This window comes from Zalophus californianus, chromosome 3 (assembly GCF_009762305.2).
Source record: "Zalophus californianus isolate mZalCal1 chromosome 3, mZalCal1.pri.v2, whole genome shotgun sequence".
NCBI lineage: Eukaryota > Metazoa > Chordata > Mammalia > Carnivora > Otariidae > Zalophus > Zalophus californianus.
The window spans coordinates 126,161,188-126,186,594 of record NC_045597.1 but is presented as its reverse complement, the minus strand read 5'-3'; the positions used below and the strand labels follow the sequence as shown (position 1 = coordinate 126,186,594).

The following is a 25,407-nucleotide window of genomic DNA, read 5'->3' as shown; positions in this document are numbered from 1 at the left end:
AGAATGGGTAGGGATAGGAGTAAAGAGAAACTAAAGTTTGGCCTTAGAATTAGATTGAACCATACAAAACTGCCATTTTTGAAAGTCAAAAACGGGTATCTGCAGTTTCATAACATTTTATTTTTTTGCATGAGGAGTTTTATGTAATAAAAAATATTAAAGAACACTAAGCAATCCAAAAGTATCTCCTTTTTCAAAACGAGGGGATTTGGAAGAGAGAAATACATGAAAGAGAGGATTTTTTAGGCCAGTGAAAATACTCTTCATGATATCATAATATTGGATACATGTCATCATACTTTTGTCCAAACCCATATAGAATGTATAACACTCAGAGTGAATCCTAATGTTAACCATGGACTTTATGTGATAGTGATGTGTCAATGTAGGTTCATCAGTTGTAACCAACATAATATTCTGGAGAGGGATGTTGATAAAGAGGGAGGCTATGCATGTGTGGGGTCAGGGGTTTATAGGAAATCTCTGTATCTTCCCCTCAACTTTTCTGTGAGCCTGAAGCTGCTCTAAAAACTAAATTCATAATTTAAAACAACTTCAGTATAATTAATCTGCTCGCAGATGATCAAATATTAACTCTATTTAATTTTTTGAGGCACTAACTCCTTATATAAAGCAGGCATATCACAGTGAATTAATTGCCTTCCACAGTCATACTGAGTGCAACAAAAAATTGAATATTAGCAGAATTCTCCCGTACAAACAATGTTTACTTCAGCATAAAAGGGAAGGACTAGGGAAACAGACTTGGGTCACTGTACCACATTCTAGCTGTGTGATCTTGTAAAGTTGGATAACCTGAGGGTTCTTATTTATAAAATGGAGATAATATCTATCTCATATGTTGTAGTCCTAAGGACATAAATCACCTAATGGACTGATCAGAATATTGAGACCCTCAGTTAATAGTTCCCAGTATAAGATTTCTTTTGCAATTTCCATTAAGTAGGTTATGGGTCCCTGGTTTGGAGTTTGTGGTGGCTTTAATGCACTCATATTTATTTTATAACAGTATATCAAGTGGAGACAAAGTCGGGGTTATAAATAACAAAAAACTCAGAGGAAGTAGTTCAAGATGGTGGTGTAGGAAAATATGAATTCACCTCCTCCCATGGACAAAAAAAATATACAACTATATATGGGAAAAATTGCCCCTAAAAGAACCTGAGAACTAGCTGAACACCTGCTCCACAACAAAAGATAAAAGGACCACATCAAGACTGGTAGGAGAGGCAGAGACATGCTCTCACCAAAGACCCCACCCCCAGAGGGGCAACCCACAATCAGGAGGGAGCTCAAAAAATATGTGTGTGTGTACACACACACACACACACACATATTTCATTATAGATATAAAAAAAATTTAGATATAGATCACTTCTCACTAAGGGAAAGAAGTTCATACCCCACACAAGGCACCCCTACCCTCCGGTCCTGCACCAGAGAAAGAAGCTCCAAATGCCCAGCTTTGAAAACCAATGGGGATTATGTTCAGGAGAAACACAAGGCATAGAGAATGAAGATTCTGCTCTTAAAGGGCTTATGTGCAGAACAACACTCCTTGGGACCCAGCATAAAAAGCAGCATTTTAAAAAAGAGCCTAGATTATAGGTGAAGGAGATTTACTTGCTAAACTTAAAGCTATCGGCGAGGCAGAAGTCTGTTGGGACTCTCTTCCGGGATGGTATGCTGGCAGATGCACTGTTATTGGCTCCCTCTACCTTACTGATACCAACACTGGTAGGTGCCACTTTTGTACCCTCACTCTAATGACCTAACAGCAGAAGTAAGCAGCCCTGGCCCCCCCACATCCCCCAGCTGCTCATCCAGCACCACCACAGCCAAGGGGCACAACCAACCTACATAAGGGATACTCCTTGAGTGGCAGGCTCAGGTGGCCAGGGGGACTGAAGTTCTGAACCACAAAGTTCTAAAACAATCTAAGAGACAACTCAAGAGTCAACCAAGAACTAAGGTAAAGTTAAATGACAAGGTTCAACTTCTACACAGAACTGCTCATTCAAGACAGCTAGAGATAACTGTTTCACATAACTCCAGAAACAAACACAGAAAATCAAGCAAAATGAGAAAAAAGAGGAACACATGTTCCATAAAGTAACAAGATAAAACCCTAGAAAAAAACCTTAACGAAACAGAGAGAAGTAATTTACTGAATAAAGAGTTCAAATTAATGGCCATAAAGATATTCACCAAAATCAGGAGAACAATGAGTGAACACACCTAGAACTTCAACAAAGAGATAGAAAATATAAGAAAGTACTAAATAGAACTCACAGAGCTGAAGAATATAATAACTGAACTGAAAAATATACTAGAGGGAATCAGAAGCACACTAGATTACACAGGAAAACAGATCAGTGACCTAGAAGACAGGATAGTGGGAACCATTGAAACAAAACAGCAAAAAGAAAAAAAGGAAATTTTAAAATATAACGATAGCTTACGTGACCCGTGAGACAACAGCAAGCATACGAACGTTCATATTATAGGAGTCCCAGAAGAGAAGAGAGAAAAAAAGGGACAAAAAAAAAAAAAACTTATTTGAAAAGACAATGGCTGAAAAGTTCCCCAACCTGGGAGAGGAAACAAACTTCTAAGTCCAGGAACAGAAAAAGTCCAAAATAAGACTAATCCAAAAAGATCCACACCAAAATGCATTTTAATTAAAACACGAAAAACTAAAGATAAAAAGAGAATCCTAAAACAGCAAGAGAAAAACAACTATTTACATTCAAGGGAAACCCCATAAGACTATCTGCTGATTTTTCAGCAGACACTTTGCAGGCCAGAAGATCCTGGCATAATATATTCAAAATGCAGAAAGGAGAAAACTGCAACCGAGAATGCTCTACCTGTCAAGGTTATAATTCAGAATTGGAAAAAAAAAAAGTTTATCAGACAAGCAAAAGCTAAGGGAGTTCATCATCACCACTAAACTGACCTGAGAAGCATTGTTAAAGGGACGTCTTTAAGCTAAAGCGTAAAGGCCATAACCAGAAATAATATATAAAATAAAATCTCACTAGTAAAGATAAATATATAGTAAAGGTAGTGGATAAACTACTCATAAAGCTAGTATGAAGATTAAAAAACAAAAGTAGTAAAATCAACTATTATCTACAATAGTTTAGAAATACACAAAATGTAAAATATGATCTCAAAATGATAAAACAGGTTGGGAGGAGCATAAATAGAGTACTTTTAGAAGGTGGCCAAACTCAAGTGACTATCAACTTAAAATGGACTGCCATATATGTGTTATTATATATGTATCTCACCATGACCACAAACCAAAAACCTATACTATACTAGATACACAAAAAATAATGAGAAAGGAATATAAACACTAAAGAAAGCTATCAAATCACAAGGGAGAAAAAAACAAGAAAAGAGAAAAGAAATAGAGAATAATTACAAAATAGGGCAGGCTGGGAATGGATAAGAAGATACACCAATGACTTTAAAAGATACTGGTATTTATTCCAGGAATGAAAGAATGGTTGAACATCTGCAAATCAATCAAAGTGATATACATAAGCAAAATGAAAGATAAAAATCATATGATCATCTCAATAGATGCAGAAAAAGTATTTGACAAAATACAACACCGATTTATGACAAAAACACTCAACAAAGTAGGTATAGGGAAAAGTACTTTGACATAATAAAGACCATATATGACAATCCTACAGCCAACATCATACTCAATGGTGAAAAGCTAAAAGCTTGTCCTTCAAGATCAGGAACAGGACAAGGAGGCTCATTCTCATCACTCTTAGTCAACATAGTGTTGGAAGTTCTAGCCGTAGCAATTAGATAAGAAAAAGAAATAAAAGGCATTCAAATTGGTAAGAAGTAAAACTGTCACTATTTGTGAATGTCATGAAACTATATGTAGAAAACCCTAAAGATGCCACCAAAAACTATTATAACTAATAAATGAATTCAATAAAGTAGCAGGATACAGAAATCTGTTGCATTTCTATAAACTAATAATAAACTATCAGAAAAAGAAATTAAAAAAAAATCCCATTCACAATTGCATCCAAAAGAATAAAATACCTAGGAATAAATCTAACCGAGGAGGTATAGACTTATACTCTGAAAACTATAGAACATTAATAAAAAAAAAAGAAGATACAAATAAATGGGAAATTATACCATGCTCATTAATTGAAAGAATTAATATTGTTAAAATTTCCATTCTACCCAAAGCAAACTACAGATTCAATGTAATCCCTATCAAAATAAAATGGCCTCACAGAACTAAAACAAGTAATTTTAAAATTTGTATGGAACCACAAAAGACCCCAAAAGCCAAAGCAATCTTGAGAAAGAATAAAGTTATCATCATCCCTGATTTCAAATGATACTACAGGTATCATCATCCCTGATTTCAAATGATACTACAAAGCTATAGTATTCAAAACAGCATGGTACTGGCACAAAAACAGACACATAGATCAATGTAGCAGAATAGAACCAAGAAATAAACCCATGCATACATGGTCAATTAATCTACAACAAATGAGACAAAAACATACAATAGGGAAAAATAATCTCTTCGATAAATTGTGTTAAGAAAACTACATGCAGAAGAATGAAACTGGATCACTATCTTACACCATACACAAAAATTAACTCAAAAGACTTGACTGTAAGACCTAAAACCTTAAAACTTCTAGAAGAAAACCTAGGCAACTTAGGCAGTAATTTCTTTGACATTAGATGTAGCAACATTTTTCTAGATTATGTCTCAGTCAAGGGCAACAAAAGTAAAAATAAACAAATGGGACTACATCAAACTGAAAAGCTTTTGCACAGCAAAGGAAACTATCAACAAAACAAAAAGACATCCTAACTGAATGAGAGAAAATATTTGCAAACCAAATATCTGATACAGGGCTAATATCGAAAATATATGAGGAACTCCTATAACTCAATAGCAAAAGGCAAAAAATTCAATTAAAAAATGGAATAAAAGACCTGAATAGACATTTTCCCAAATACATATGGATGGCTAACAGGCAAATGAAAAGATGCTCATCACTAATCATCAGGAAATACAAAACAGAACCACAGTGAGATATCACCTCAAATCTGTTAGAATGATTAGTATCAAAAAGACAAGTAATAACAAGTGTTGGTAAGGATGTGAAAAAAAGGGACCCCTTGTGCACTGTTGGTAGGAATGCAAATTGGTGCAGCCACTACGGAAAACAGTATTCTTCAAAAAATTTAAAAAAACAACTACCATTTGATCCAGCAATTCCTCTTCTGGGTATATATCTAAAGAAATTGAAAACGCTAACTCAGAAATGTATAGTCAGTCCTATGTTTATTGTAGTATAATTTACAACAGCCAAGATACAGAAGCAACCTAAGTGTCCATTGACAGATGAATGGATAAAGAAGATATGGTATCTATCTATTTATCTAGAATAATGGAATATTATTTAGTCATAAAAAGAACAAACTCTTGCTATTTGTGACAAAATGGATGAATCTGGAGGGTATTATGTTAAGTGAAATAAGTCAGACAGAGAAAGACAAATACTGTAAGATTTCATTTATATGTGAATCTAAAAAATAAAACAAATGAACACACAAAACAAAACAAAACCAGACTCATAGATATAGAGAACAGACTGATAGTCCCCTAGGAGAAGGCAAGCTGGAGGAGGGCAAAATTGGTGAAGGAGATCAAGAGATATAAACTTCCAGTTATAAAATAAATAAGTCATGGAGATGTAATATATAGCACAAGGAACATAAATAATATTGTATTAACTTTATATAGAGAGAGATGGTAACTAGACTTACATGGTGATTATTTCAAAATGTATATAAATGTCAAATTACTATGTTGTACACCTGAAACTAATATGTGTGCCATAATACTTCCATTTAAAAAACCAGAAACCCCAATCAAGCTATAAAATAATGAATTTCATTGGCTCACGTAACAGAAAATCAAAGTTAGGCTGGATTTAATTCTATTCCTCAAACTCTATCAGCTTCCTCCTCCACCTCCTAGGTGTGAGTTTAACCTAAGGCTAATTTTCCTTATGGTCACAAAGTTAAGTGCCAACAGTAGCAAAGAAATACATATCTTTGTTGATATCCATATATTCTTTGACTTTTTGTGACTTTCTCTTAAAAGGAAGTTCTTTTTCTTCTACCGAGGAAAAATTCTCTTAAATCCAACTGGCATAGCCCTGCCCACGCTGAGACAATCCCTGGCTAAAGGAACAGCACCCCTATGACTGGACGAGGCTGATCAAGAATTATCCTTCGCTCTGGAATCAGTTCTCTAAACCACAGGTAAACAAATTTTTCTGTAATGGGCCAGATAAAAATCTTAGGTTTTGTAAGCCATGCAATCTCGGTAACTACTACTCAACTCTGCCATTATAGCATGAAAATAGCCATAAAGAACACATACACAAATAAGCATGGCTGTGTTTCAATAAAACCTTTTTATGGACACTGAAATTTGAATTTCATATAATTTTCATGTTGTAAATTATTAATCTTCTCTTTATTATTTTTCAATTGTGTAAAATGTAATAGCCATTCTTAGCTCATAGGCCTGACAAAATCAGATAGTGGTTGAGTATAATTTGCTAACTTTTGCTCTGTTACTTTGCTGTTTACAATGGAAAGAGGTAGAATGTATGTTCAGGAATCAGCCATAACATTCACTATAATTACCTCTAAAGTCCCTTTCAATTCTGAAAATATTTATAGCATAGAACATTCAAATCTATACCTCACTTCTTTGGAGATGAATAGTTATAATATCCTTGAATTAATTTGAAATAAAAGAAATGATAAATTGCCAACATATGTGACTTTACACTGAAACCTTGTATATATGTATATATGTATATAAAAAAGGGGTACATGCACCCCGATATTTATAGAAGCAATGTCCACAATAGCCAAACTATGGAAAGAGCCACGATGTCTATTGACAGATGAATGGATAAAGAAGATGTGATACACACACACACACACACACACACACACACACACACACACACACACAATGGAATATTATGCAGCCATCAACAGGAATGAAATCTTGCCATTTGGAACGACGTGGATGGAACTGGAGGATATTATACTGAGCGAAATAAGTCAATCAGAGAAAGACATGTATCATATGATCTCACTGATATGAGGAATTCTTAATCTCAAGAAACAAACTGAGGGTTGCTGGAGTGGTGGGCGGGGGGAGGGATGGGGTGGCTGGGTGATAGACATTGGGGAGAGTGTGTGCTATGGTGAGCACTGTGAATTGTGTTAAGACTGTTGAACCACAGACCTGTACCTCTGAAACAAATAATACATTATATGTTAAAAAAAAGAAGACGATAGCAGGAAGGGAAAAATGAAGGGAGGGAAATCGGAGGGGGAGCCAAACCACGAGAGACTATGGACTCTGAGAAACAAACAGGGTTCTAGAGGGGAGGCGGGTGGGGGGATGGGTTAGCCTGGTGATGGGTATTAAAGAGGGCACATATTGAATGGAGCACTGGGTGTTACATGCAAACAATGAGTCATGGACCACTACATCAAAAACTAATGATGTAATGTATGGTGATTAACATAACATAATAAAATAAAATTTAAAAAAATACATCACATGTACTTCATAATGGGAGTTATAAAGTAGGTTATTAAAACACCAGAAGGGTACCACTGTACCACAGCTTCATCTGTAAGCCGTAATGTATAGCCCCAGTTCAATATACTAATCAAAATCAAATGAATCATATAAAACCCCAGGTACATGGTTATGATTTTTAGTTCTTACCAAAGTACAGTCTTTCCTGGCTTAAGCACTACAAAAACCCATAAGTCACTAGCTTCACGGTCTTTCAGAATTAAGGTCTTCATTTGAAACAGTTACAAAAGAGAAAGTAAATAGAAAAAAAATGCTCATCTGCTCATTAGACACACAGAAATACACAGTAAACTCCTCTGAGGTATAACTGCATCAAATATATCTTAATGAACTAGAAAAGTTAATCATCTTGCTTAAGAATATAACTTATACTGAGGTGAGATTTAAGTACCACGGGGAGCCTGATTCACTAATCACTTTCATTGTTCTCTTCACCACTATAATATGTATTAGTATTAACCTTGAAAAGTAGGAAAGGATAATGAACTATAATGGCTTTGGGCCCCAAATCAAGTCCTACAATCTCAGCCAGCAATGATGTCTAAATAACAGAGTCTAGCCTGCCAAAGCACAATGCCAGGATCTGGGTGATAGCAGGAGAAGCAAGAACAAGAAGGATAAATAGGTCACACTCTTCTAGCACCAAGCCAGCTCAAGGAATGCTGGTAGCATTTCTGTAAAAAGGCCTCAAAAAATGAAAAATTATTTTTCATTCTAACCAGGCAATTATTTTATCATGATCAACCCATCCTGAGCACTGAATGAAAACCTCCAGAGATCATGAGATTTTACAGATTCTATAGAAATCTCTGCCTCTTAGAAGATAATCATATACATTCTTTGTCCTAAAAACCCATTGCTTTAACTTTAAAGATGCTGTGGGTAGGGGGAGGGGGAGTGAGAAATAAGAAGGGTCTAAATTCAGCAGTTTTGTTGACAGCACTAAAAGGAGTGTATATATGAAAATTGTAAACTACCCTAAGAATACTTACTTTCCAGAACATGGATGGTAATAGTATGGACATGTTAAACAATCAGTGAGTATTCCTATACTCCCAAATCTGCAGATTGCACTCAGTGGAACAAACTTAGATTTTTTTCCTTCAGTAGAATATTTTCAACAACAAAAGTTGTTTAAATGAGTGGAGAGCTATGATTGATAATCTTTCCATGGTCCTAACTTTGGTTTGGTTTTCATTTCTTACTCCAATTGACAGAATTGGGTTAAAGCATATAACTACAGAGAGAATATTTCCATTACTAATCTTTACAGTGCTGAATTTCAAAGAGATTGACAGAGACCATAAAATCGCCTCTAATTTATATAAATATAATTAAGAAGCATTTTAAATACAATTAATCTCCATCAGGATAAATCATGGTAAAAAAAAACGTATCTGAAGAATTTTGGATTTGAAAAGGTTAAATAATATTTTGAAGGAAGAAGTTTAAATTTATTCTCAGTTCCCTGAAACATTGGGAAATAGACATTTTTTAAATGAACTTTGTCCAAAAGAAAATCCTACTTTAATTATATCAGACATTCTTGACAAACCTGCCAGATACAAATGGGATTTTCTCCTGCTAAGTCTACAAAAATCTCTTTAAAGAATTATCTAAGACTCTATTAAAAACATATCAGAATACTGATATAAAAATCCTTGATTATTCTAAAACAATATCTGGGTCATATTTCTCTATTAGAAAATGTTTAGAAAATATTAATGCTGCAGAACCTATGTATTCACAAAGTTTAAGAGTTTAGAGCCCTTAGAGATTGATATTATATCTAGCTTTTAGAAAATTGAAACTAGTGACTAATATGTGAGGAACTGCCTAACATATAGAAAAACATGATCAATAAGAGGTGCAGAAGAGTTCCCGGTCCTATTGTTAATCACTATGGTCACAAGTTATCTTGAAATAGAATAAAACAAAACTTATGACTATAGGTTAATAAAAGAAATTATTCCCATCGCTGCAAGTATCACCTATGATACATCACTTTCTGTTTATCTGTTTATAAAACAGGGGGTATATCCTCCTCCCTATCTCATAAGGTTACTGTGATAATAAAATATAATGAATGTGAAAATACAAAGTTAGAAGTCTTAAAAATGTAAAGTATACTTAATACACACTTAGTAATACAGCTCCATTGTCACAAAGTAAAAATAGCAATAAGTAAACAGCAAGAAAATAATTACGAACTATAGGGAGAAAATGTTTTAATAAGATTTTATTGAGGCCAGAAATAAATACCTTTGTATTAAATAAGTCACATTACAATTACTCAAAGAGAAGAAATTTCTTCTCATTAATGTGTGAAAAGAAATTTAAGGTAATAATGATCAAGTATTTTTAATCATATTTTTTTAATGTGGTATTATCTCTAAACTACTGACATCTTCTGAATGGCATTTTACAGACTGCTCTACACTGAAAAATGGGACATTCAAGTTGAGCTACTTTGGAGACATAAAGATACAGACTAATTAGACGAGCAGAAAGAATAAAAGCTATTTGGGGTATCAAGACTTCCATTGAACTACTTTCCTTTGTAAGGATAGACTCAGAAAATGTAATTTGCTTTCAAGAGCAAGAATTAACACAGCTAACAACCTTCCCATATTCCATAGAACTCAGCTTGGGGAAGAGGGCAGCAGTAGGAAAATGAAACATAAATTTAGACAATAAAACTGAACTAAGGTGACAAGATGAACAGAGTTTCTGTCAAATTCATGGGATATTTCCTGGTAGAAGTAAATTTCTAAAGAAAGCATTAGAAATTACATGCTTTAAGAAATTTAAAACCTGGTAAAACTATGAAGGGTGTTTTCTGAGGTTAATTTTTCCAGGTTGAAGAATCTGACAGTCTCATTAGATATAGCCAATCCAAAAATCATTTGGATTAATCCATTTTCAAAGGTAATGCCATCACTGACATAAATAAACTCCTTATTTTGGGCAAGACCTTTAACCTTCTGAAGCTCGTTTCTTCATTTATGAAGTAAGGATACACAATCATAATACTAAGAAATAAACTTATTTTGGGCAAGACCTTTAACCTTCTGAATCTCAGTTTCTTCATTTATGAAGGATAAACAATCATAATAGTAAGCTCCAATTTTGTTCTGAATATCAAAAAGATAGCAGGGAATTACTAAAAAGAGCTTCCTAAATTGCAAAGTACCAATGAAAATGTCATTTGGTTCCTAATTAAAACATAAAAATGTTTATGGGCTATCCGCAGGACCCCATAATGTAAAGCTAAGAAATTAAGTTGGGTAGCTATTATTCCAGCATTCACAAGAAATTTGCTAATTCCTAAGTTAACCATTTTCTCAAAGTCTTGATTTAGTGTTATCCATCACTGTATCCTGTGTTTTTCTGAAAAATATACTGTATTTAACTTATATAGTCTTTTTGGCTCTACTCATGTATTTTATTTTATTTTTTCTAGTTATGTATTTTAAAGGGAAAGCTCTTTATAGGTGTAGTATGAAACTCTAGAAAGAAGGAAAAGAAGGCTTATCTAACCCATTTTTTCTGTTTTGATTTTGTTTTTGCTTAATATTGTAGGCCAAGATATCTTTCCATACTTACTTTCCTTTCCACACATACTGCAATGTACACATGCCTATCAGCGCCAATAACCAAATAAATAATTTTTAAAATAATTAAACTATCATTAAAATTTGGGCAACATCCACTTCAAGCCATTCTCTTTCTTCAGACAGCAGTTGTAGTGTAATATAAAGAACACACAGCTTACAGTCAGACGCCTTTAGATGGAACAAGGGCCCTGAAAGTCTCAGAATGTCTATTTTCTTATTGAAAATGGGAATGACACTTACTTCATGAGACTACTCTGAAGATTAAATTATGTCTATTTTTTTTGTATAATATTCTTTCACTTATGGAATCCAAAAAACACAGAGTTTTTGAGGTTTTTTTTTCCCATCTCTACAATATAATTTAGACATTAAAGTTTCCCTTAAGTCCTTCTACTTTACAAATAAATTCTACATGGAACTGCTTTTATTTCTTTTTTCCAAACTAGAAATTTTTTAAAAACCACCTGAGTCCTTGCTTTATTTTTATTTTTAAAATCTCCATTAACTATTTCATTTATACTCTTTCAAAACTCTTTTTGTATTATTTTGTTTTTACTAAAGTGTGTTTGTCTTCCAGATCAAAAGATACAGGAGTTCTTTCCTCTATTTCTAGAGTAACAGTAAGATGCTTCCTAAACATAACTGCTTGTGTTATATAGACATAATAGGCTTCTAATACAAATCTTTCATCCCAGGGGCTAGTCATAATATTAAATAACAAACTAATCTCAACTGCATTGCTTGGCATCCTCTGGAATTCATGAGTTTTATTTCGGTTTAAAATAAATGACCATATCTTTCTGTTCTATTCTACATTAAGATTTTCCCTATCTACTGATTTTTTATTTGATTATTTCATGCATTTGAATATTGAAAAAATCCATCTCTAGGTTTATGAATTCTTTTTCTTCAATTTCCTAATAGTGACAGCTTAATTAAGCATGGTAGTGAAAAACAATATATATTATTTTTTATTATGTTATGTTAGTCACCATACAGTACATCATTAGTTTTTGATGTAGTGTTCCGCGAGAAAAACAATATATATTAAATGGTTCTTGTTCTAGACTAGGTTCTAGAAATCTAGGTTCTTGTTCTAGACTTGCCACTGACAAGGTGGACCACATTTCTCTGAGATTCAACTTCTTTTACCTTAAATAAGGGAGTAGGAGAAAGTTATTTTTAAGGTCTCATATGCTGATCATAGAATTAATTTTCCAAAGGTACACATATAGAGAATTATAAGGAAAAGGGAATAACAGAAATCAGCTATGCCCATATGAGTGAAATAGACTAAGGGAAAAAAAAAAAAAGATATACCTGCAATTTCTTCTAAAGTGTTGGCATGCATGTCCAACAACACAGTTCCATTCAGAATACAACTTCTCAGCTCAAACAAGCTGTGCAAGGAAAGAGTAGCCACATAGGGTTTGCTCCACCTTTCTCCTCCATCTTCCACATCTTCTTCAAACTTCAACCACCTACACAAATAAACATTATCAGCACATTGAATAGTATATTGTAGATGAATGATCCTTTGTCCCAAAAATAAAAAGTAGAAACAGAAAGATATTCATATTCCTTCTTGGTTTTGTGGGTTTGGAAGTAAAAACTAGCCCAGTCATTTGGTTTATTTCATTTTAATTCCATCTAACAAGCATTCTTTTCGTCATTGGAAGTTGTATAGAAGACAAAGAAAAACTCAAATGTTATTTTTATTAGTTTGTTGAGCTCTGAAAAAATAGTTTTAAATTTTTTATTAACATATAATATATTATTTGTTTCAGGGGTACAGGTCTGTGATTTATCTTAATATAAATGTTTATTCAGTGGTCAAAATGAATCTGCTGTAGAATTAATAGAATATACTTCATAGAAGAAAAATGGCAATTGGAAAAGATGCAAGAAAATGAAAAGAGTATTCATTTTTCCCCAGTGGGAGGTCTCAAAATGGAATATTTGAGTCTCTTGGTAATTTTTCCATTTGATAGGAAGGCTAGTATAATTTGGGGCCTATTCTATAAGAAAAATACTCATTAGGCCTGCTTGGATGAAATCTAGTGATCGCAGTAATTTCCTAGGGACTACAGAATCCTATGAGAATGGAGCTTAGCCTCCAATCCCTGGGCCTTGCTGCCCGGATGGAGAACAGAAGAGCCTTGATGTCAAGATGCCAAATGGGAGACCACTGCCTTCTTAGAGTGAAATCATTAATAATATCTGAGTTTGTTTAACTAAGATAAATGGAAGGAATAAAAAGAAACCAGTGATTCCACTGCTCTGGCACAAGCACTAAATAAATCTCTTATTCTTTTAGAGACTTGTTCTCTAATCCTAATAGATGACCAGTTTAATTCCACCACTTTTAATGAACCCTAAATAAAGCCTAAATTGCTTTTCCTCCCATTCCCTCCACCATTTTTCTCATTTCTCCTCTCCTTCGTCATTTTTGCTCTAACTTCCTCTCTCCATGCAATACCACTCAGGTTCTCTATAAAATATTATATTATTGTTGTATGTAATCAAATGATCTAACTCCAGCAGTAACTAGTTAGGGAAGCGGTGGATCAGCCAGAAATAACCAACCAAAAGGATTAATCAGAATGATTAATGTGCAAAGTTCCAAGAAAGAAAAAGAAAACTATGTATCCATCCTCACTGTTCAGGAAACAAAAAGTTGTCAGGAAATGGGGCACCTGGGTGGCTCAGATCATTAAGTGTCTGCCTTCGGCTCAGGTCATGATCCCAGAATCCTGGAATCGGGTCCTGCATCGAGCTCCCTGCTCCTTGGGAGCCTGCTTCTCCCTCTGCCTCTCTCTCTCTCTCTCTGTCTCTCATGAATAAATAAATAAAATCTTTAAAAAATAAAAAAAAATTTAAAAAAAGTTGTCACGAAATGAAAAGGAAACCAATAGGGAAGAATATGTATGCCTGCCAACAGTTGACAAACAGGGAATACCAATACCTATCATGAGTTTATAAGACACTTGAAGGTTGAAAAAACTTGCATTTAAGCCCCAAATCACTGACAATATTTCTTCATGCTGGCAATTTTATAGAATATTTTTGTGTATACTGTTGAGAATTTTTCATATTAGTGATTCTTAATGATTTTCAGGCTTTGATAGGGCCATAATATTTCATAAATCATGTGATGGTCTTTAGCACTGTTCATCAACTAGTTGTCCCTCTCTACCTACGTTATCATTACCTGGCTCCCTTTTGACCGGGTGAGACCATATGACTATTGACTAGTTCTGGACAAGGAATGTGAGCAGAAATTATGTGTGTCACTTCCAGACTGTGCTTTTGCCCATTTTTCTAATTGATTTGTTTTCATACTGTTGAAATTTGGGAGTTCTTTGTATCTTTTATATATAATATTTTTGTCAAATATATGGTTTGCAAATATTTTATCCTTGTCTATAGCCTGTCCTTATCCTCTTAACAGGATCTTTCACAGCACAAAGGTTTTAATTTTGGTGAAGTCCAATTTATGAATATTTTCTTTTATGGTTTGTGCTTTTGATATCATGTCTAAAAATTCATCATCTGGGTCCTAGGTCCTCCTAGGATTTTTGCCTATATTTTTCTCTCAAATTTGTATACCTTTATGTTTTACATTTAGATTTATGATTTATTTTGAATTAATTTTGTAGACACTATGAGGTATCAATGTTTTTACCTGTAGATCTCTAATTGTTCCAGTACCATTGACGAAAAGACAATTCTTTTTCCACTAAATAGCTTTTGCTCTTTGTCAAAAATCAGGTAGCTGTACTTGGGTTGGCCTTTCTCAGTTTTCTATTCTATTCCATTGATTTATATGTCTCTCTGAAAAAAATTTTAAAAACAAACCTAAAGGTATCGTCCTTCCTTTAGCATAATTTCCTTCAGATTGGAGGCTTAGTCCTTTAGAAAAGAAGAATGGAATATCTGGGAATTCCAGTCTGATAGTTAAGGTAACCAAATATATGGATGTTAGCTTGATTTAGCCATAGATTTTATGAATATTATAGGAAGAAGCATAAGATACTTTCCATAAAAAGAAACTCACAAGTTACAAATATCAAGTCTAAACATTTCAAGATTCAGTGCTTTAGGCCAACTCCAGAATGATGCCAAAAGCATTAAGAGCTGTTTAAATAATTATTTTTAAAAGACATATATATTAAAAATATATATGTATATATCCTATACATGTATTCTCTCTCTCTCCACACACACACACACACACACACACACAAATACATATGTATATCTCTCTTTTCTGCTTCTTTATTACATTTCATATTTCAAAGATCGAAATTAAGAGGTCTGGTAACACACCAAATCCTGTTTAAAGATTTGTAGTCACTGAATAGACAGTCAGTTGCAAAATGCCTGATTGCAGTTAATGACCTAAAGTGCTGCAATTTATTCCAGTTTTCAAATAAACTCAGCTGACATTTGTTTGAATAGCAAACAAGCGTCTCACAGGCATGAATGAGACGTAATGAACAATGAAAAAAATAAAAACTGTAGGCCAATTGTATGACATTTTCCTTGGGGGGCGGATTTAAACTCTGAGATTATTTGATTTTCTTACAGTGTGTCTGGATCTGTTTTCATCCATGATTAACACATTGGAATCTCCTTCTACTAAACAGCAGCAACATAAAATAGGTGTTTCATGAATTCTTTGAGGATTAAGAAATGATAATCTCTTCTACAATACTCATATTAAAAATCTACAAAATAAAATTCTTCTGCAAATTAGAAATAGATGTTCTCCTTAGAAATTAACTCCTTCTGTTTATTCTATTCCTACTAATTCCTTTTAACTTTTCTAGGAATTTTTATTCTCTGGTTCTACCCAAATAGAAAGTAAAATATCATCCAAAATTATAGCCTTGGGAGAAGTTATGGACTCTTAAGAGAAAACATCCCCTTTTGGGTAGAGTTGAGGCTACAGATGGTGGAGGAGGGACATGGTTTGGGTGGAGGCTAGACAATAACATATGTAATCATAAAGTGCCTATTTTTTTTTAAAGATTTATTTATTTATTTATTTGAGAGAGAGAGAATGAGAGATAGAGAGCATGAGAGGGAAGAGGGTCAGAGGGAGAAGCAGACTCCCTGCTGAGCAGGGAGCCCGATGTGGGACTCGATTCCGGGACTCCAGGATCATGACCTGAGCCGAAGGCAGTCGCTTAACCAACTGAGCCACCCAGGCGCCCATAAAGTGCCTATTTTAAAGGGAAAGGGGAAGTGAAATATATCCAAACCTAGAAATATTAGCTGTTCTTACAGAGATTTTTTTTCAAGATTTTATTCAGTTATTTGCAAGAGAGAGAGAGAGATCGCGAGAGCGCACGAGCAGGGGGAGGGGCAGAGGGACAAGCAGACTCCCCGCTGAGAGGGGAGCCTGACACAGGGGCTCCATCCCTGAGATCATGACCTGAGCTAAAGTCAGGTGCTTAACCCACTGAGCCACCCAGGTTCCCCTCGCTGTTCTTAATCCATATTATCTTCACATCTCACATCTCCTGGGAAAATCTTAATGACGACTTTAACCTTTCCTAATTTTGAATATCAAATGCCTTCACAGAACCAATACAATTGTTTTGATGCAATAATCCTTTTTGACACTACCATGTATGTATCAGAGGCCAACTGCTACCCCCTGCTTTTGTCTCTTCTGAGCTCATTTGTGGGAAGCACTTTTAAAGGGCAACCACAGTGAGTCAAATATGTTGTCTTCATAATTGCACAGCTGTGGTATCTTTGCGTGCTTTTCTATTAATAACATTAATAGAATTATAAGCAGGACATTGTAATTGTGTTGATTTCATTAGCTCTTCTCATATGGCTTCTTTTAGGGTTTTTAAAAGTGAACTGCTGGTTTTCACAAACATTTATTAAATAACTATGATTCAAAAATTTAGTTTCAAAATCTAAAACTTTGCTTAAGTTTTGCTTGGCAACAACAGTGGGCATGAATTATTCAAGATGTGATATGTGACAGGTGCAATGTGCTGATAAAATATCCTTTTTATTTCTACTCTTAGGGTAGAAAATTATTAATCTCCACTGGAATACTAATCAAAAGAAAGAAGTGCTTCAAATAGTTATGCTAATGATTTATTGCATTTGGAAAATCAGATGGAGTCCTAAATTAACTAAAATTAGTCTTTTTAGATGAACTAGGGCAACCAGAACAAAATTACTTCTGCCACTCTAAAACTCACTACATTTCTAAGTCCTCAATAAATACACTCTGTTCTTCCCTGACGTATTGTGTCTCAGCCAAAATTCATCTACCCTCCTCTTCAATGTCTGTTACTGTTTTGATTGCTCATCAGATGTCTCCTTGAACCCCAAATAGCTGTACCATGCATAGGGTTCCAGAAGCATGGCTAAGAACAGAGGTCCTATTTAATAACATTAGAGAATACGAATAATTAACTGGATCACTCTTCTGTTCTTTATAAATGAACAGCAATATATTTCAGTGGTTTGGGATAAACATGTTGTACAGGTTAATCCATGAGAGCATGATAAAATCCTACCTGCTCAACTATGATAAAGAGAAAGCTCTGCCATAACAGAGCTTCATGAGAGTGAGCAAGTCACAAGGAAGTTACTGCTTAAAAGGAACAGATCACTATTTGATCTGGAGGATGAAAAACCGCCAGCCATTTTAAGAATAAAGGAGTTACTCCTGACAAAATACACATTCCAATCTTACTTCTCAGTTCTATCATGTAGGATGACAGTGAAAAAAGGAATATAAAAGAAATGCTTCCAAAAAGTACCTCTCAGCAATAAAGAGTCTCAAACTAACCAGAGCTTCATAGTCATCATACCCAGCAGATATCCCTTCTTCCTGACATCCAGGAATACCTAGTATTTCTTCTAACCAGTTGAAGACAGATGCTTCTAGCCTTAAACAGGGAGGTTTGCACTTTAAATTCCTTTATCAACAACTCTTCAATCATGAGAGAGCAAAAGTTATAATGCTAATTGGGGGAGAAGATCATATATTGTTTTTTTGTCATCAAAAAAAAATGAGCATTCATATTATATACATGAAAAAGTCCAAAGCATTTAGTTTTTGATGCAGTTGGAAGAAAAAAAACAGGATAGATGGTTCTTAATCTTAAAATCTACCAAGTCATATAAAAACTATTGCAAGTTTGGTTCTATATTTAAAATATTATAATAGGAAGCTTCAGGAAGAAAATGATTAACTTACATGATTTTTTCACTAAAAAGGGGAATGCAGACAGAATAACAACATTAACTTAAAGTATTAAAAAAGGCAAATAAAGAAAATGATTTGACATAAAATAGGTAAAGGAAATGAACCCTTAGTTCACAGGAAAAGAAATTAAAGCATATTTTTGAAAATATGTTCAATCTCACCAATAATTTTAAAAATGTAAATTACAATGAGATTTATTTTTCATCTATAAAATTAGCAAAAAAATGTAAAAGTTTGATGATTTAGTCTCACAAGGGTTTGAGGAAAATAAGCACTCTCATACACTTTTCATAGAATATGAATTACTAAAACATTTTATAAAAGCGATTTTGCAATATCTTATCAAAATTTGAAAGCCTGCTCTCATTGGTACATAAGTTCCACTGGTAGAAGTGGAACTCCTACCTAAATACCTACAAAATAACCCAAAACATACATGTGAATGATCGCTGCAGCAATGTTTGTATGTAGCAAAAGTATAAAACAACCTAAATCCTTATCAAGAGTGGCTAAATAAAGTTCATTCATATTATTAAATGTAATGCAATCATTAAAAAGATTGAATAATCTGTGTCAATACAGAAAATGGTCCAAATATATTATTAAGTGAAAAAGTGAGGCATGCACTGATATGAGGAATTCTTAATCTCAGGAAACAAACTGAGGGTTACTGGAGTGGCTGGGGGTGGGAGGGATGGGGTGGCTGGGTGATAGACATTGGGGAGGGTATGTGCTACGGTGAGCGCTGTGAATTGTGCAAGACTGTTGAATCACAGTTCTGTACTTCTGAAACAAATAACGCAACATATTTTAAGAAAAAAGAAAAAGAAGAAGATAACAGGAGAGGAAGAAAAGGGGAGTATGTCAGAGGGGGAGACGAACCATGAGAGATGATGGACTCTGAAAAACAAACTGAGGGTTCTAGAGGGGAGGGGGGTAGGGGGATGGGTTAGCCTGGTGATGGGTATTGAGGAGGGCACATTCTGCATGGAGCACTGGGTGTTATGAACAAACAATGAATCATGGAACACTGCACCAAAAACTAATGATGTAATATATGGTGATTAACATAACAATAAAAAAATTAAAAAAAAAAGTGAGGCATGAACATTGTATATAATCCCTATTGTATTTTCATGCAGATCTAGGTATTAAAATTTTTATAAGAGACACAAGAACAGTGATTGCCTTTGAAGAGAGGTAATATGAACAAGAGTAGAGGATATTTTTGCTTTTTTATCTTTCTATACTTTTGGAATTTTATTTTATTTTTTTTAAGATTTTATTTATTTATTTGACAGAGACAGAGATAGCGAGAGCAGGAACACAAGCAGCGGGAGTGGGAGAGGGAGAAGCAGGCTTCCCGCCGAGGAGGGAGCCCAATGTGGGACTCGATCCCAAGACCCTGTGATCATGACCTGAGCCGAAGGCAGACGCTTAACAACTGAGCCACCCAGGCGCCCCTATACTTTTGGAATTTTAAATTCTAGCAGTTCATTTTATTTTTTTAAATGTTAAGAGAGATGAACTAGGTAAAATAGCCATTTTAATTTTCTTCTATTTACTTCTAGTATTTTTTAAGTAAAAGGGACCTGTAAAGACCATTCAAAATACATCAAAGAAGAATTAACTATTATTTATAATATCATGACTGAACATTTAATTTCACACTAACCCTGGGTAGAGTTAAGGCAATGATTAAATACAACCACAAGTTTAATATGATCCAGTGGTGTACTGTGGCTTTTAAAGCGCTGTCAGTCCCTGGGCCACAAACAAATACGGCCAACAGAAAGAATTTCTAACAAGGAGAGCTGTGTGACCACGGAAGGAATAACCTAACAAAACAGGCAAACCTGTGTCAACGGACGTGTTCAAGCATATCCCGCCTCCTCTTCCTAGCGTACCGCCGGTTCTGCCTTTCTTCCTAGCTAGTTCTAACTCGTCCTTCAAGAGCCAGCTCAGGAATCACCTCCTCCAGGAAAGCTGTCTTGATCCCTTCTCTTTCACCCTTGTGGTTTAGATCCTTTCTACTCAAAATGTGATCCTCAAACCAAAAACACTGGTGTGACATCAGCCGGAAGCTTATTAGAAATGCAGGATCTGAGATTCCATGCCTGAGGCATACTGAGTCTACATTTCAGCAAGACCCCAGGTGATCTGCATTCACATTAAAAGTTGGGAAGCAGTGGTTAAAGGACAACCCTCAGTGTGCCCAGTTCCTTGTGCACACGTGTGTCACAGCATTCATTATACAGTATTTACAGCTTTGTTTACTTGTCTAAATCCCTCATTAAACTGTGAGATTGTTAAAGGCAAGATCTAAGATTTTTGTTGTTTTCTATCCGTTATACCTGGCACATAACAGATATTCAGAAATGTTTGTTAAATAAATGAGCAAAAAGGTAAGAATGAATAAATGAAAAGCAAATGCAAAATTTAGCTTATTATTCTTTCATAGTAATTCATCAATTATATGGCAATATAGAAAAATTACAGTTGACAGAAAAGTAATTTTTGAGACGTTATTTTGAAAAAACCCTATGCTTAGATGTATATATATCCTAGAAACACATTACAAAAAATTTTTACCCTCATCAAGTAGTATATAAATAAATCCAGGAGTATACCTAAAGCCTCTTATGTTTTCCCTTTCTTTAAAAAAGTCCAACACTCAAATTATCATATAATATCCCTAATTTGGGCACAGGCCAACAGTTGAAAACAGAAATAAATTACTTTTAGATTCCTATTGTTTTCCTGATGACACACAAATTATGCTACTGTTTATCTTTCAGGCTGCAGCTGTTGCTGGCTCTGCATCACTGTTTACTATAATTGCTGCCTTCAGATTTCATTCTGACCCATATCCCATTTTAAGATATGCCCAGGCCAGACGAGCAATTTCAGAAATCAACAGCACTCACAGATGTTTGCAAAATCGTGGCTTTACAAATCTCTTTTCCAATAGCATGAACATTATTTAGTATACCTTCACCCTTCAACAAAAATCCTCACCTGGCTGTTTCTCGCCATTCAGCATCCTCACCTTCACGCCAGCAAATCTCATCCAGTTCTGTGAAAAGGTCATGAGGAATGTGTTCCTCATCATCATCCTCAGTTCCAAGAATAAACTGTACTCGCTGTGATGGGGTGTCTATAGAAAGTGAGAGACATGAACATGCATTACCATGACTTCAAGCTTAAAATTTCCTGGTCACCAACTTCAACACCACTCCAAATTCACACTTCCCTGCCCCTGACTGTGACAATCATCCAGAGTAGACTTGGGAAATTAAAACTAAATTTAGAAAAAAACAAAAACAAAAACTAAATTTAGCATTACATGAAGTATAGTATAATTTGGGAGATAATTATTTAAAATGTAAATATCGGATATATACATTATCAAAAATAATATTGAATGTTATGATTATTTTTGGATTATTTATAGGACTCATCATAGAAACTATTTCTGTATCTCCCTCATACACATACACACATTTTCTCTCATCATATATGCTATACTTTATGGTAATATTCAGAACACACTATGATAAAATTCACTTACACTGAGTGTAATTTACCATGAACTCCCCCTCGTGATGCTTTTTTATAGTCACACCTCTGCCCCTTCCCCAACCCCTGACAACCACTAATCTGGTCTCCATTGCTATAGTTTTGCCTTTTCCAGAATGCTATATAAATGGAAACCAAACCCCAAATCATCTACTGGTAGTGTTTGCTTAAACGTTCAAAGATCTCTTGTGACCATGATTATGGCACAAATCACTATGTTCTTGGTAAGGGAGGAAGAGAATGTGTGGTTTGGACACAAGACACACAATCTCAAGGGTGCACGTGATGTTCCTAGAAAGAACATGTTGTTTACAATTTGGGGGGTTCTGAAGTAGAGATCTATATAATTTGGGGACATAGATTGACAGTGTTTCCTACAAGGCTTCTAGTCCAGCTATTTGGCCTTAGAGTTTCCAGTTCGGTTAACTGGGTCTAGACCCTGTTTTTAGAGGGACTGCTTGAGGACAGTTAGTCTAATCTGACTTATTTGCCCATTCTATAAATGAGGTGGCATTCCACTGTGTGATGGCTACAGAAAAGAGGGTAGGGAAGACATCCAAAGCTGTTAATAGGTTTTCTTTTTGTGTGTAGGAGTTGAAGGCACTGAGGACATCCTGCATTTCTTTTTGTTGTTGTTGTTATGTTAATCACCATACATTACATCATTAATTTTTGATGTAGTGTTCCATGATTCACTGTTTGCATATAACACCCAGTGCTCCATGCAGAATGTGCCCTCTTTAATACCCGTCACCAGGCTAACCCATCCCCCCACCCCCTCCCCTCTAGAACCCTGTTTGTTTCTCAGAGTCCATAGTCTCTCATGGTTCATCTCCTCCTCCGATTCCCCCCACTTCATTTTTCCCTTCCTGCTATCTTCTTTTTTTTTTTTTTTTAACATATAATGTATTATTTGTTTCAGAGGTACAGGTCTGTGATTCAACAGTCTTACACAATTCCCAGTGCTCACCACAGCACACACCCTCCCCAATGTCTATCACCCAGCCACCCCATCCCTCCCACCCCTCACCACTCCAGCAACCCTCAGTTTGTTTCCTGAGATTAAGAATTCCTCATATCAGTGAGATCATATGATACATGTCTTTCTCTGATTGACTTATTTCAGTCAGCATAACACCCTCCAGTTCCATCCACGTCATTCCAAATGGCAAGATTTCATTCCTTTTGATGGCTGCATAATACTCCGTTGTATATATATATATATACCACATCCCTCATCCCTGCATTTCTGATAAACTTAAGGTTAAAAGCATTGATGATAAGAGTCACCTAGCAGAGAATGGCAAGCCAGCAGTCAATTAGATTTAAGGCACTTGTCACAGCTTGAGAGCCACATCAAGGTATTTTCTTTTATGAGGAATACTCCAGGGGAAGTTCTGAAAGATCATTAAATTCACTTCCATTCCCTTCATCAAGTGTGTTCCATTCCAGTAGCTATAACTTCACCTCCTTTCCAATTATCCCCTACTCTAAATATTCCCAACTTTATTTGTCCATTCTTTAATTCACTCTCAGAATTTAAAAAAAAAAAAAAAAAGGATGCCTGGGGATTTTGCCTTCATTGTTTCCTTTTTGGTTTATACTTTTAAAAGATTATCTGATTGTTTACCTAGAGATCTTTACTAGGTTGCTGGACACAAACTACAAAATCTATTTTATCCCTATACTATAGTAAAAATTATTTAAAAGCCTAATAGGAAAAAAAATCTCCATTTATTTTAGAAGCAAAAATATAAGGTTACCTGGGAATAAATTTTTTAAATTATGCAACACATTTGTGATGAAAATTATAAAACTTTATTAAATTATATAAAAGTAGACTTAAATGAATGAATGTATACTAATGGAAAGGCATTCAATTGCAGAAAAACTCATAAATTCAATGGTATTCCAAGAAAACATTTGGTATTCTCAAATATTTTTTTAAAACACAAAAGAGGGGCACCTGGGTGGTTCCGTCGGTTAAGCATCTGCCTTCGGCTCAGGTCATGATGCCAGGGTCCTGGGATCAAACCCACTGTCAGGCTCCCTCCTCAGCGGGGAGTCTGCTTGTCCCTCTCCCTTTGTTGCTCCCCCTGCTCATGCTCTCTTTCTCACTCTCCCTGTCAACTAAATAAATAATCTTCTCTAAAGAAATAAAGCAAGGGGCGCCTGGGTGGCTCTGTCATTAAGCGTCTGCCTTCCGCTCAGGTCATGATCCCAGGGTCCTGGGATCGAGCCCCATATCAGGCTCCCTGCTCAGAGGGGAGCCTGTTTCTCCCTCTCCCTCTGCCTCTCTCTGTCAAATAAATAAATAAAATCTTTAACATAAATAAATAAAACACAAGAATGAGTAAATCAGTAACAAACATACAATGATTACTGAATTCTATAATATTAAATATTTTTGTGAAAATAAACCAATTAATCAGTTATTTAAAAGATTAGGTTATAATAGTCACAACTGAGAGGATTTCAGAAGTCAAAAGTGAAAAATATACACACAACATAAAATATAATATAGCATCATACTTTCCATATAAATAAATGTTTGTGGTGAGGCCCTGAACCCTGACTATCTCATTAGCCTTATCTTCTGCCACTCTTTCCCTTATTATTTCATTCAGGGTTCATTAGGCTTCTTTTGGGTTCTTAAAAATACCATGTTCCTTTCCATGTCAGGGTCATTGCACTCACTGTTTTCTCTAGCTCCCCTGTGTATCTTTCAGCCTCCACTTCAATGTAATATACTTCAGCAAGCCTATCCAGTCAGCCTTGCAAAATACACACACAAACACACGTATGAGCACATTCATATGCACACAACTAAATTAGACATCTGTTATCCCAATTCACAGCACTCTTTACTTCTCCTTGATTGTAATTTTAAATTTATTGCACAATAGTAAATTAAATATTTTAAATAGTCAAAATTAGTCTCTTGGAAAACGTTAGGAACAATTCCCAAGAGAGAAAATTATGCATGCAAAACTACTTTTCAGATTATAAAGTATTATATAAATATTACGGGGGATGATTGATGCTAATGATCATGGTAGTGGTGATGTTTATAATGATAATATAGGTGTGCCAAAATGATTAAGAATTTGAAGTATGGAGAATGAGAAAATAATAGTGTCATTGATTAAAAGAGACTTGTAACATGGATGGACCTTGAAAGCATTATGCTAAGTGAAATAAGTCAGACAGAGAAAGATAAATACTATATGATC

The 25,407-nt window shown here is 34.9% G+C and overlaps 1 protein-coding gene across 6 annotated transcripts in view; it reads right to left on the bottom strand.

The window, feature by feature from the left end:
* SLC4A10 (solute carrier family 4 member 10) overlaps window positions 1-25,407 on the bottom strand; it is a 301,324-nt gene that overhangs the window by 119,151 nt on the left and 156,766 nt on the right. For all 6 annotated transcript variants that reach the window (XM_027590053.2, XM_027590051.2, XM_027590050.2 and 3 more), the window contains exons 4-5: window positions 21,614-21,752; window positions 12,670-12,830 (exon numbers count right to left, since the gene is read on the bottom strand). In XM_027590053.2, coding sequence (XP_027445854.1) covers window positions 12,670-12,830; window positions 21,614-21,752 — 300 coding nt within the window. The remainder of the gene's footprint in view (window positions 1-12,669; window positions 12,831-21,613; window positions 21,753-25,407) is intronic.